General features: G+C 47.9%; 1 protein-coding gene and 1 non-coding gene across 5 annotated transcripts in view; both read right to left on the bottom strand.

The window, feature by feature from the left end:
* Window positions 1-1,130: 1,130 nt before the first annotated feature.
* On the bottom strand, window positions 1,131-1,262 carry LOC141420144 (small nucleolar RNA SNORA51). The gene has a single exon (XR_012444830.1). It is a non-coding gene; the product is annotated as a small nucleolar RNA SNORA51 (small nucleolar RNA).
* A 10,247-nt stretch (window positions 1,263-11,509) lies between these two features.
* Stard8 (StAR related lipid transfer domain containing 8) overlaps window positions 11,510-14,409 on the bottom strand; it is a 74,898-nt gene continuing 71,998 nt past the window's right edge. For all 4 annotated transcript variants that reach the window (XM_020185006.2, XM_020185005.2, XM_020185007.2 and 1 more), the window contains 3 exons: window positions 13,410-13,627; window positions 13,139-13,315; window positions 11,510-12,951 (listed from right to left, as the gene is read on the bottom strand). In XM_020185006.2, the coding sequence (XP_020040595.2) occupies window positions 12,834-12,951; window positions 13,139-13,315; window positions 13,410-13,627 (513 nt within the window). In that variant the 3' untranslated portion in view covers window positions 11,510-12,833. The remainder of the gene's footprint in view (window positions 12,952-13,138; window positions 13,316-13,409; window positions 13,628-14,409) is intronic.

The raw sequence follows: 14,409 nt of genomic DNA on the forward strand, positions 1-14,409 counted from the left end.
CACACACTTTATTTATATCAGAATTTATATCTTTTATATTGTATATTAATACATTTTATAGTTATAATTTTTCTTTTATTTATTTATTTATTTTTATTATTTATACATTTAGTCATATGTGCATACATTGTTTGGGTCATTTCTCCCCCCGTCCCCCACCCCCTCATCCCCCATCCCCCTCACTTCCAGGCAGAACCTGTTCTGCCCTCTTCTCCAGTTCTGTTGAAGAGAAAACATAAGAGATAATAAGAAAGGCAAAGCATTTTTGCTAGCTGAGATAAGATAGCTATACAGAGAAATTCCTAGCATTGCTTCCATGCACAAGTGTATTACAACCCGCATTGGTTCAGCTCTACCTGACCTCTTCACTATTTCTCCATCACCTTCCCATGGTGGCCTCTGCCAGTTTAAGATTACTTAACTTTCATAATGTAATTAAGGATGATTTATACACTGTCATTACAGTATTCTATACTTGTCTCTATGTTTACCTTTATGTCATGAATTTAACATTTTTATATGCTTTTGTTTTGCTGTTTATTGACCTTTGCTTTAACTTTAAGAACTCCCTTTAGCATTGTCTCTACTAGGCCAGCCTCCCTCAGCTTTTGTTTTTTCAGGGAAAGTCCTTATTATTCCCTCATTTTGAAAGGATGGTTTTGCTCATTATAGTATTTGGGTTGGATTTTTTTTTCCTTCAATACTTTGAATCACTTCACTCCTTTCTGGCCTGCAAGGTTTCTGCTGAGAAATCTACAGATAGTCTGGATGATCTCCCTTGTAGGTAATAAGTCAGTTTCTCTTACTGTTTTCAAATTCTCTTTGTCTTTGAACTTTGACGATTTGATTATAATATATCTCAGTGTAAACTTCATTTAGTTCATCCTATTTGGGATCATTTAGACTTCAGGAATCTAGTTGTCTTCTTTCCTCCCCAAATTTGGGATGTTTTTGACCATTGTTTCTTTCTATAAGCTTTCTGTCCCTTTCTCTCTCTTTTCTCCTTATTGAACTCCCATGATCTGTACATTGGTTCACTTGATGGTATACCATAATCCTATAGACTTTCTTTCACTATTTTTTATCCTTTTTTATTTTTGTTCTTCTGGATTATTTCTTTTTTTCCCAACCCATGTCTCCCCATTCACAATACAGACCAGGCACAGTGCCTGGGCTGAAGGGTATACAGTGTAGGTGCACTTTGCCTCCTCTTTCTATACAGTCAATGTAAGAACACAGCCTGTGGTAAGCACGAGGAGGCCTCCTCTGGATAATTTTAAATGACCTGTCCCCAAGGGTTTTTTTCTTTTACTTGATCAAGTCTGATGTTGAAACTCTATATAATTTTTTCAAATCAGTTACTTTATTCTTAAGCTCAAGAATTTGGTTCACTTTTTTATGGTTTCTATCTCTTTATTGATATTCTCATTCTATTCATGTATTGTTTACTGATTTGGTTCGGTTGTCTATTTGTGTACCCTTGTGGCTCACTACACTTCTTTCATATGATTATTTTTAATTTTTTGTCAAGCAATTAATTTCCATTTCTTTTTCTTTTACCTCAGTGCTGGGGATCAAATCCTCACCCATACTAGAAAAGCATTCTACCACTGAACTACATCCCTAGCCATAGAAGTCGTTTCCTTGGGGTTAATTTATTTTGTTCCTTGGTAGAGTCACATTAGAGGCCCCTCCCTCCTCAAAAGCCTTCAGTGTTTCTCTACGGCTTAGACCATAGAAAACTAAATTCAAAGTCTCCCTGTGGGCAAACTCATTCCGTTTCTCTTCCTGTCCCCAGGATATTGCCCTCCAAACCAGTTCCCAGGTAACCTTCAACTCCCAACTGTATCTCATACTTTTCTCATTGCATCTGTCTCTATCCTCTCCCACCAATACTGTCCCTGTCTTTTGCAGCTGTACTCACTCTTCTAGCCTTCTCTGAAATACTATCTTGAAGTGATACTTCCTCTGCACCAGCCCATTAGGATGAACTCTTGTCCTCCTGTGAACCTCTCTGCCACCTGGCACATCTCCCATGTTTCCTCTCACATTTTAATCCTCTGGACTCTCATTTTCACTGGCCTACAAGGCTTAAGCACATGATCTAAGTCTTCATTGACACAGAGTTAGATGCCTAACTCTGTGTCATCCTGTGAGGGACTAGTAAGTACAAAGCCTTCCTAGAGGTGGGGCCTCTAAGCCACAGAGTAAGAAGTGAATTTGCCAATCAGGTGTGAACTTTATCAAGTATACATGTAACTGGGACCAGACAAGGCCTGGGAGTGATCAGTTAGTTGGAGACTCATTTCTTCTCCTCCTTACCTCCACCTATGGACTGTTCCTTAGAGAAGGAGCTCAGACCTGCTGTTTACCAGGCAATTTGATTCTTTGCATGTCCTCCACAAATTCTGGTTTTTCTTTGGGCCTTAAGAAGTCATGTAAGACAGCCCCCTGCCTCCAAGCAAGATGCTGCCAAATAATGGATGCTTTGGTGATCCATAGAATGAGGAACTTCTTTCTAATGTCAACCTCGATTTTTCCATCCTTGCCCTCCATCTATTTCCTCTCTTCTTCCACAGACATAGAAAACTACTTCCCATCATCCTCTGGGTGAAGACTAGGCTCAGTCACTTGTTTATCCTTTTAAGACTCTCTTTCATTTTCCATTTCCTGCTGAGTTTATCCCACTGATTCTAATGGCTACCACACTGCTCAGTCCCAGCCTTTCTTTGGACTTTGGAGTCTACTAGACCAAACCAATCCAGGCTCCCTCATTTGCTAGCTCTGTGACCTCAGGTAAAGTTACCTCTCTGGGCTTCATATTTTTTCATCCATAAAATGGGACTATTAATAATAAAAGTGTGACAAAAATAATAATAAGAAGAAATAATGATAATAAAACTGTCATGAAAAGTGAGTTAATGCATATATGGTGCTCGACACAGTACCTGGCATAATAAGTGTATAATAACTGTTAGAGGGGGAAAGGCATGTGAAATGTGTGAGCAGTATACTGTAGGCACAAAATAAATGTTAACAGCTCTGCCAATAGCCAACTTTCAGAAACAAATCGAGTGTACTTTTTTGGAGGTAATGCAGAGACTAACCTGGCTCCTAAGATGTAGTGAAACCAAGTGAAATGGTATCTCTGTCTCACTGTCCCCCAAGCTCCCTGTTGCCACCTCACTGGCCAATCTTGTTCTACCCACCCAACACTTTCAAGTCTCACAGATGTGATTTGTTCCATCTGGCTTCACCACTAAACTAACCGAGTATAATGTTGGGCAAGTTCTTTCCTTCATCTTTCTGAGCCTCATTCTAAAATGAGGGTTAAAAAGTATAGCCTGCAAGTATCTAATGAGAAAACAGATGGGCGAGCCATGTCAACCACACTAGAGAGGTTTGGTTTTTGTTTCTAATTTCCGTGGTACCTCCTCCTTTCCCTGGGCCCTGAAACCTGTCTCTCTTCTTAGCATTCTAATCTCTTAACCTCTATCTGCCCCACCTCCTATCTCCTCTGCTTCCCCTCCTCATAAAGCTGTCATTGTGCAGGACATGTTGGTGTTTTTCTATGACCTGGACAATGTGTCCCACTCAATAGAAGAGCTGGAGTCACTGATTCATCTGTCCCCCACTCTCTGGGGATGCTGGTTGGAGGGAGGCCAGCCTTAAGCTGAGGCCAGTTCTTGCCCCTCCCCTCAGAAGAGAGAAGGCTGAGAGCTCTGGGCCCTCCCTAGCACTTCCTTGGGACTTGCTCCATGCTTTTCCAGGCAGGAGCCCTGTGTCATGACATGCTTTCTTTTGACAGCAAGGAGCCTTGCCCAAGGTCGTAAGAGGCCCTGACAGGAACCTGCCTGCTGCAACTCTGGACTGGGCAGTATGGCTGCAGTGGAGTCGAGGAACAAAGGAGTGTCTACACTCCAGCAAGGGAGACAGGGTGTGCTGCTGCTGCGGGCTTATGTTCTAGGGCCTCCAAAGCGTGGAGACCAGCTTGCAGCTGTCCAGGCCTCAGGACGTCTTGCTGCTGAGCAATGTTTTACTCTTTCCCAGGCTCTGCCAGGCCTGGGTTACCATTAGATTGCAGGCCCAATACCTAAGGACCAGGGAGATCTTTTAATTTTAATTTATTTTAACATTAGAAAAGATGAATATAATAATAATCAATATAGACTAATTAGAATTATTTGTCTTTATATCAATGCAGTTATAAAATAATGTGTTAATGTTATTTATGGAGGAAGGGGCCCATGAAAGCCAAAGCACCTAGGGCCTGGGAAGGTTTATATGCAGCTGTAGACTGTGCTCAATCTCAGGCCATCACCCTTTGCTTGTTTTTGAGGTGCTGCAGCAGCCCAGGACCACCCTAGGGTCCTCCTTAACAGAAGATAGAACCCCAAAGCAGGGCAGAGAAGAACATCTTCAGCAGGCTGTGGAGTGGGCTGGGAAGGAGGTAGGCAGCCTGTTTGGAGCTCTGTGCATGGAGCTAGTACCTGCCCCACTCCCTCACAGCCTCTCTTCTCTTCAGCCAGCTTTCCTCCAACATCCTCATTCAAATGCACTTCTTCCTCTGCTCTACAGCTCTCCCCTGCCACTCTTGGTTCCCTCCCCATGCAACCACTCTGGAATGCCCTGTTCCTCCCTCTTCGCACTGGGCTGCAGTGGCAGGCAAGCTTGAGGGTTGGGTTGAAGTCCTAGTTCCCGTGCCTCTCAGACTCTCCAGTCTCCATCTGGAAAAGGTGATGTAACACATCATAGGGACTTTTGAGGTTGATATGGCATTCTGAATAGGAAGGTATTGGCATGATGCTTGGCATACAGCAGGCACTTAGTATCCACGCATTTCCCCCTGGGCAGTGGAAGGGGTGGATGCCATTCTCACCAGGCTCCTTCAAGTTCTGGTGTCCTCTTGTGCTCCTCCAGCCCCTGAGCTGCCTGACCCCTGGCTCTTCTACACCAGACCCTGTCTGGCCCCTGGGACCAAAGAGATGATTCTCACCTGTCTCTATCCTTGATGCACACAGCCTAGGCCAGGAAGCCTGGCCTATACATTTGAGGTTAGTTTTACGTGACAAAAGTCCACTTGAAAAGTGCTTCAAGAGCCCAGGGGTGGTTGAAAGACTCAGCTACAACTTAAAGGGGGTGAACCCTCAGGAGGGTAAAAGAGGGTGTGCTAAGTCTAGGGTGAGAGACCTTGCAGAGCAAGGTCAGCAGTGGTTACATGCTCACTTTGCGCCTGTGGCTATGCTAGGCAATCCACTGTATGCATTCCACACATTTTATGGAGTCTTGTCAACATCCTACAAAAGCAGGCCCTTCTCTACCCATTCATAGATGAGAAAACTGTGGTTTTGAGAGCAAGGTGGCTTGCACAAGATTCCACTGCTAAGAAGTGGCAGAGGCAGTGTTTAAACCCACCTCTATATGGCTCTGGACAATTTTAGCTGGGCCTCCCTACCTCCCTGAACTGGGCACTGTGAAGGACTGGAAACCGTTATCATGTGCCTGACCCTTGGGGCTCCCAGGCTAATTAGAATCATATGATTGCTACCTCAAGAACACTAAGTGGGGACAAAGACCTGGAAAGAGATGAAAATGACAATGGCAACTCAGAGAAGGGAGAGATCTGACATTCCTGGAAGCTTCAGGGGTGACTTCATGGTGGTGACAGGTTTGAGTTGAGAGTCACTATAGATGGGCAAGGTTTAAGGAGACCTTAAAATCTAGCGACCACTGGGCAGACTGGTGAAACTGTACAATAAACAACCTACATTATTTGAGTGTGGCTCAAGTGTTAAAGACACTTTGCAAGTGCAAAGTCCTGAGTTCCAACTCCAATCCCAACAAACAAAACAAAAAACCCACAACAACCTTCAGTGCTAAGGAATAAACCCATCTCTGAGCCTTCCTTTGCGTATATGGAAACTAAGTCCCTAGAAGGTTAAATAACTTGCCCACGGCTAAAATATGGCAGAGCCGAGCCATGAACCGGTGTCCTCTGAGTCTGTGGCAGAGGGAACTGAAGGGGCATGCCTGGGACCTGACTGGAGAAGGAGCATGATGGGAAGGAGAAACTGGGAGGGCGGGTAAGGCCACATAGTGGGGATCCCAAATGCTGCAATTTGGTAGTCATTTGGAGAGAAGCGAAGGAAATGATGGGTTTTGAACCAGAAAGACATGATGACACCCAATTTTAGAGAGAGTCACTTGGATCCGGTGTAGGTGGAAATGGGAGAGAAGAGGGACACTCCAATACTGCCCAGAGGCTGGAGGCAGAGTCCATAGGATTTGGCAACTTCTCATTGGGCCCCACCACAGGGGGGGGGGTCACCTACCTTGCCAACCTGCCCTTCTCCCTCTCTTCCTTTGATCCCTCTACCCTCTACTCCAGCCCTGCTGACTGTTCCGTCCTTGAAAACACCAACCTGTTCCCTGCCTGGGGCCATTGCACTTGCTCGCTTTTCCTCTGCCCAAAACTCTACTCCCGCGTCTTTCCACAGCTGATTTCTTCCCTTCCTTCAGGTCTTAGCCCAGTAGTTACCTCCTTGGAGTCTTCCTTCCTGCTCACCCTGAACAATTAACCACTCACTCACTGCCACCCCACCCCATTTAATAGCTCTCACAGTCCTTAGCATAGTTGAAGTTAACTTGTACATTTGTTGAATTACCTACCTCTCTCCACTCACCTGTCTATTTGAAAGTGTGTAAGTGGAAGATAGGAGTCTTGTCTGGATGCATGCATGTGCGTTCGTGCATGTATTGGTAGGGTAAAAGGTGAGTGGGAAGAAAGAGTTATGGTTGATGTGGGTGGGGATCAGAGATGGGCATTCTGGAAGACAACAAGAGCCGAAAGCATGGGGAGATCCTGTAGGGAAGTGATGAGGTTGGATTGGCCTATTGAGGGTAAATATGCAGGTGAAGCCTCCAAGTGAAACTATCCACTTGTGCAGTGGGAAGCATTGGCGTGAGCACAAGGAACAGATAGGGACTCTAAATAATGTTGTGAGGACATCTGCACAGAGGCATAAACTGAAATAACAGATGTCAGCAAGATTCCGAATGAGCAAGGTAAGGCAGGGAGGACAATGATAAGGAGGGACATTGAGGAATGCCTGGGGTTGGGCTGATGCTGAAGGAGAAGAGAAGTGTGGGGTAGGGCAAGGGAAGGTCAAGGAGTTGTGAAAGAACTGGGAAGAGATCTCAGAGCATGGAGGAAGAAGAGCTTCAAAAAGGAAAATGGCCATGGAGTCAACTTCTCAAGGAGGAAGTGGAGTGAAAGCCAATCAGTATTTAGGGTGCAATGAGTCCACTGGATGTTTCAAAGCTAGTGACGAGGTAGGCATGTCCAGAATGGTGGAAGGTGAGGCCATGGTGGTATGGAAACCAAGAGAATAGGTAGGACTTTGGATATTGTCTCAGCCTGTTTTGTGTTGCTATAACAAAATACCTGAGACTGGGTAATTTATAAAGAATAGAACTTTATTTGGCTTACAGCTCTGTAGGCTAGGAAGTCCAAGAGCATGGCACCAGTGCTATTTTGGGATCTGGATTATCCTCCAAAGGCCTGCATGCTAGACTTGGTTGCCAGCCTGTGAAGCCATTGAGAACCTAGTAGAGGGAAATTAAGTTGTTGGGGGTGGGTCCTTGAAGGAGATATTTACTGGCCCTGGCCTCTTCCTCTTTCTTCTTTTGCTTCCTGGCTGCCATGAGGTGATCAGACCAACTCCACTACACACTCCCGCCATGATGTACTGTGCCTCCACAGGCCCAAAGTGACAGAATCAAGGGACCATGAACTGAAACTTCTGAAACCATGAAACAAAATAAAACTTTCCCTTTTTTGAGGGGCTAGGGACCAAATTCAGGGCCTCATACATGCTAGGTAGGCACTCTACCACTGAGCTACATCTCCAGCCCCTTTCTCCTTTTTAAGTTGATTTTCTGAGGTATTTTGTCATAGTGACAAAGAGCTGACTAACATAGTTGGCATTTGCCCACCATCTGGGGGAATGCTTGCTGCATGATAACATAGTAGAGAGCACCTGAGCTTGCTAGCCTTGGCCTCTTTTTATCAAGCCACTGATGTCATCATGGGGCCACTTGACCTCATCTAATCCTAATAACCTCCCCAAGGCCCCACCTTCAAATACCATTACCATATGAATTTGGGGATTGTTTCCAGCACATGAACTCCTGGTGGGGGGACATATTCAAACCATGGCAGATGTTAAGTAGAAAATAATGTGCATGTCCACCCACCCAAAGCAGGGAAGTCATACCCCAAACCCTGCTTTTCTTCTGACACCCACTCTTCTGTCCCCAAACCTGCCTTCCTTACTTCCACCCCATCCACAGGGCCTGATCACATTTCCTGGAAGCTGGATGCAGAAGGCTGAGTCAGATGGCAAATTTAGAGCAAGAGAAGCCAATTCGTTTGAAGCTCTATTCTCATGTCTACACTGGGTAGGTTTGAAGGGCCATGCTGTGGGCCTGTGTACACTGAGCCAACTTTATGGAAACAGCTGCTGTTTATTGAAATAGGTGCCTCCCAGTTGCTGTCCACTGTAAAGGTCTTCTTTACATCTGGCTCTCCAAGGTCTGACATGCTTATCTTTGTGTGGCTTGTGTCTTTCTTTACCAATTTCACCTTGGGCAAATGTTGCCTTCTCCACAATCATATAATATTACAACAAATATATACTATTTGTTGAACCAATTGCTGGCCCACAAGAAAGGACACCCTTGAATCTCAACAGACATGGGAGAGCTGAGGGACCCTGCGAAGGGAAAGGAACCCTGAGAAGACTTGGATGTTAGGGTTGTGTTCTGGCAGCTTCCTGTCTCCTGTGACCCACATTCCCACACAAAGCACCAGCGGCCCCTTGTGGACTCTACCAAGGCCTGGCTGGCTCAAGGCTGCTGCTTCCCTTCCACCCACCAGCCCCAGCTCTCCTGGACTTGCTTTCTCCCAACAGTTACTTGGACACTTCCCGCGCTGTGCACAGCTGCAGGCCCAACCCACACATCTCCACTGAGGACCTGCTGTTTCACATCTGTGAATTATGCCTGGGCCACCTACCCAGGCAACCTTTCCATAGAGCATGTGCATGTCTGCTCTGGATCCATCCAGGCCACATGCCATAGCCATCAAGTGCCTGCTGTGAATGTGGGGCAGTACTGGGCAGCACCTGGCCTTGTGCCCAAGAGGGACGGGATGCCTGGCCATGACTCTACAGGACACACCATTTTGGAAATGTGGTTCTAGAGTAGCAGGTGTCAACTAGTATGCTTGTATGCTTGTATGCAGACATGCATGTTTGGACTATTGTGTTCTATTTAATTTTTTTTCTAATTCTCAGTATCTAAAAATATGTAAATTTCACGTAAGTATCTGACTTTCCAGATTCCCAGGAAAAATGTAAGCTGTGGCTGTATGAGTCTGTACCCACATTCCCACCTGCCCATAATGGATGGGAAGGGACTTTCTCCCCCTTTAGATAGGATATGTACTCTCTAAAAGCCATGGTCCTTACCCAGCATGCTTTGCTTACGTGTGCTACCTGCCTGGCTCCTATAGGAATTTCAGCTTGAGACTCCTGAAGTTTTCCAGGAAAGGAATGGGTTGGGCAGCTTATTAATGTGAAACAGCCATCAGGGTCTGAGCAGAGAAGATCTTGGAAGGAGAGTCTTCAGAGGCAGAGACAAAGGAATGATAGCTTGAGGCTAAAGGAGGGCACCCAGAACAGGCACCCTTTTTTCCTCCTTTCCTACCGCCCTTCCCTCCTGAGTTCATCTGTGTCCAAACCAAGCAGTGGATGCTGTTCTGTGTAACAATGGAAGATGCATAGTATTAGTAACATGACAAATAGCATTACAGGGACCTTGTTGAATGAGGTTGACTGCTCATAACCTCCCTATAAGGTAGTATTGTTTCCATTTTACATATGGGGAAACTGAGGCTCTTAAACACATCGCTAGAACCTTGGGCAGAGCCCAGCAATCCATTGCAACAGGCCCTCTGGGTGATGCTGATGAAATTTGAGACCTACTCTAGGAGTTCTGAGCACATACTTGGGAACAACACAGCCTGGATAACGAGCTGGATGGCCTCCCATGTTACTAACTTTGGAATCAAGTGTGCATTCATACCCATTTAGGGCTGTCCATAGCCTGGGCAGCAAGTCCTGCTCTCTCCAAACCCCAACCTCCTCATCCATGGGCCTCCAATCAATCGGCCTCAATTGAGGCTGGTCATACTTTGTCACAAGCTTGGCTCAGAGCATGTTCAGTTGCCCTGTCCCAGTCTGCACTCCCACCTAGTCTAAGCAGATTGGGGTGCATGTCCTCTATTGCCTCCTTCCACAGGCTTCTGGGCTCAATTGTCCCTACACACCTTTGGGCTTTCCTTCCTTATGCTGCAAGGGGCCTTGGCTGGCCCTGTAAGGGAGTGAGGTGGGACAGGTAAACACTCACTCCCTGGCCTTGGAAAACTAAGTGGAGGCATCCCAGGTGAGGGTGTGACCTAGAAGGTCTCATTAGCAGTTATGGGCTTGTGGGACACATGAGGAAGGCATGCAAGGCTTTGTGGTACACGTATTGCTCCACCCTGCTCTTGAGGGGAGGCTGTGGTAATGGCACAATGGATGGGGGTCAGCAGGCTGTTGATGGGTGGGAAATGACCACCAGGAGGTGATGGTCATTAGGAGACAGAGTATGAAGGATGCCCCTGGAAGGACCAGAGAAACCCCCAAACTGTCAGTGCTTTGGACCAGCGGCCAGGGATCACAGGCCCTGTTACACCAGAAGAGTATGGGGTGGTGAGTGAGACCATGGGCTACAGAGCCAGACTGGCTGTATTCAAACTTAGCACAATCGTTTACTGTCTCTGTGGCTTTAGGTCATCATCTCAAGCAGCTGTTAACTTCTCAAAACAGATGCATTCTGGTTAAGTGACATGAGACTATACTTTCTACCTGTTCCTTGGGACCAAGGAATTTTATGGCCGCAGAAACATAGCAAATCAAGGTCCCTTCCTTTGGGGGAAGTGAAGATGAGGGCACCAGTCTAGAGCCCTGGGCTTTGCTGGTCACTGAAGCCAGACCGGAGCTGCCTCAAGGCACTCAGACCTGTCTTAGGAAGGCGTGTGGGGCTGGGTCTCCACTCCTCATCCTTTGCGTGGACATGTGTAGGAGGAGAGGACAGCTTAGCCAGGCTCATCTTTCTTTAGGGCTACTGTAAAGGATGCTCGAGGTCATGCTTACAGGCTACTGCACAGATCCAGGTCATAGGATGGGGTTTGCAGCTTCTGCCTAGGACATGTCTTCTTCAAATTCTGCCTCCCTCACCCCAATCAGCTCCTCAAAACAAGAGCAGAGACCCTCCCCATTCCTCCTATGGTATCACCCCAAATCCTGACAAGGTAAGCTGGGACTCAGGAGAAGGTAAGGTGAATACTCACAATGTCTGTCCCCAGGCCCTAGTCCTTTTCTCAGCAGAAAGCCAGCCACAGATCCAGAGTGTATCTCCAGTAAGGCTTTATTGTTCTGATTAGGGAGCCTGTTGTATCCTGCTCTGCATTGCTCCCCTTATCAGAAGTGACCAGACTCTACTCCCACCGAGAGATTATAATACATTCAGGAGAGAATACATGTGCACGTAAATATTTGCGTGTGCATGTCCACATATGTACACAAATACACATGTATATTCTGACTATACAGCATGTATACATACAAAGAAACTAGGCTTAAAATCACAATGCTGTCTGAGACTCATCCCACCCATTTATTTGGCAGAAAGAAAAATAAAGCACCAGTGGGCTTTGAGTGGCAATTGCATTTCCATCTGAACAAAGATGGTCAGATGGATCACGTTAGAATAAGGCCCAGGTGGTTAAGATGGGCTCTTCCCTGTGGCTGGCTCAGGGGCCAGGTCTTTGCTCCAAGAAGGGGCTATTACTGTAGCCTGTTACCATAGGCAAAAGGGACAAGGACTCAGACACTAGTTTATCTGCCACTATGTGCTCTGCCTAGGCCCATGCAGTGGGAGTGAGCTCGATTACATGTAGACATGGTAGTGTGTGGCCAAAGGCTACCAGTGACCCCACGGAGTGACAAAGTGTGCAGCCAAGCTAAGGAAGGCTGGTTCATTGGTCTCTTGAGACTTGAGAAAGGAAGGTTCCCCACCCTCACGTCCCAAGCTATCCCAAATCGTCATGACACCTGCTAGGGGCCATTAGAACACCTCTAAATCGGCCTCATAGACAGGCATCGTATTTACATGAAGAAAACAGCTCCTGGTGGCTGGGGATGCCCCTGTGCTCTGCCCCTGTGCTCATGTGCTCCAGTTCCATTTCCGGAAAAGCCAGTTCAGGACCAATGTTGGCCCCAAAGGCAGGACCAGAACCTCACTTCCAACTTCAGAAGGCCCCTAGCACCAAACAGGATGGCTTGGCCTCTTGCTGTGGCAGAGAGCTGGGCCCACACACTGCTCTCCACCCCCCTTCCCCCTGCAGGTGGGGGCTGCTGGGGCTCCAGGCTGAGTGAGGGCCTCCTGGCAGGGGTAGGCAGCAGCGGTCTTCTTGCTATTAACGTGATTCTTTTCTCTTGGGAGAGCAGAATGCAGCATTGGGGATGAAAGTGGTATGGACATGGGACACCTAACTTCTCTACCTCTCTTCCCCTCCCCTGGATGTACAGAGCATTAGGAAGTAAGGGGATAGGCAGCTGGAGCCACCAAGCCTGGCTCTGCCCCTGGTAGCAGCCTTGGGGGCTGCTCTTGTTCTTTCCTACTTGCTCCCATGGTGCCAGGGAGCCTGGGCAATGGCAGCCTGAGGCTCACAGCTTTGTCTCAGGGCCAGCTGCCTGCAGTGTAGGGAAGGAGTCCCGGATCTTTGCCACTTCCATGGCACACAGGTGCCCAAAGACTTTGTTGTACCAGTCCGGAGAACGGCCCCTGTGGAGATAAAAGAAACCAAGCCTGAGCAGTGGTGTTTTCACTGGAGCTTTCACCAGGGGGAAGGAAAAAGGAGTTTCCCTCATGTTGGGCATAATGGTATGGGGTAAAAAAGTAGGAGCAGAGGCCCTTGAGGGGCAGGAGGCTAGGGCCAAAGGGACGAGGCAGGCTGTTCTGGGCCTGGTACCTGAGGTCAGCACGGCAGATGTGTGTGAGGCGGGACCGGCCCAGGCCACAAGGCTCCATTAGGTACTGGGAAGTGAGCATGAGGGCCCGCACCCCCGACTCTGGCACTGGTTGCTCGGGATCCAGGGACTGGGAAACAAGCAGGCACCCTCCACGAGGCAGGTCAGAACGCCACATCCTGTGGGAAGAACACATGCTCAGGTTCCTACTGCTGGCTCCCATCCCATCTCTCTGGTCCCCAGCCACAGTAGGGGGCAGCTGGAGTGTCTCACCGCAACACCACGAAGTCACGACAAGGATGGGGTGCCATGCTGTCAGTAACGTAGTGATACAGCTCCACCCCTGGCATCAATGCTTCAAGCACCTGGGCCCGTAGCAGGTCTTCATCCCAAAGGGCCCGCTCCCGTAGGACACGATGGAGGACCACAGCTGGAGGGGCTGCCACCTCTGTGGATGCCTTCCATATGCGCAGTGGGTGCCCATCTGGTGCCTGCAAGTCACAGGTTGGGATGGGGACCAATGTCAGGCTGGAGAACTGCAACTCCAGCCCCTGCCCAGGGCCTCAAACTGCAGGGCCTGGAGCCCCCTCACTCCAACCCTTGATGGGAAGGCTTGTCAGGCTCCTCTGCTCACACTAGACAGATCATGCAGGGCCAGCAGGGCCCCATCCTTGCCTTCCTTCCCAGACGCCTGCTCCTCAGCCTACTCGAGAGCACAGAGAGAAGCTGACGCACTTTCCCACAGACCTTTGGGGCCCTGCCGTGACATTGGTACAGCACATGGAATTTCCAGCAGTAAGCAGGAAGAGAAGGCAGAGGTCATCCTGGAGAGACATGTCATCTAGCATAGGAAATGATTCAAGCACCACAGCAAAAGTGGCCACTTATGGAGCCTCTTGAACCTGCCAGGCTCTGTGCAAGGTCTTCCACCTCAATTCTGTGGGGGAGGTTTTGTCATGAGCATTTTATGCATGGAAAACCTCAGGCTTGCAATCTTACTCCGAATCAGCATCACCAGTGATGGAAGAGAGGGGCATGGAAAGAAACCACCTCCAGCCAAGGCCCTGACATGAGGCTTTGAATGGAGGAGGAGTCTGAGAAGGTAGTCTTGGAAATGTCATGCCTGGGGCAGGCCAGGCCTGGCCATAGGATGGCATAAGCAGAAACAAAAGGCAGAAATGCAAGGTGTTTGACTGGGTGCAAGTGGGTGCTGAGGCTATTACAGTAGTATCATGTCCTGAATGAAGCTTTTGGGGGATGATTCTGGAAGGTG

This window comes from Castor canadensis, chromosome X, assembly GCF_047511655.1.
Source record: "Castor canadensis chromosome X, mCasCan1.hap1v2, whole genome shotgun sequence".
NCBI classification, from domain to species: Eukaryota; Metazoa; Chordata; class Mammalia; order Rodentia; family Castoridae; genus Castor; species Castor canadensis.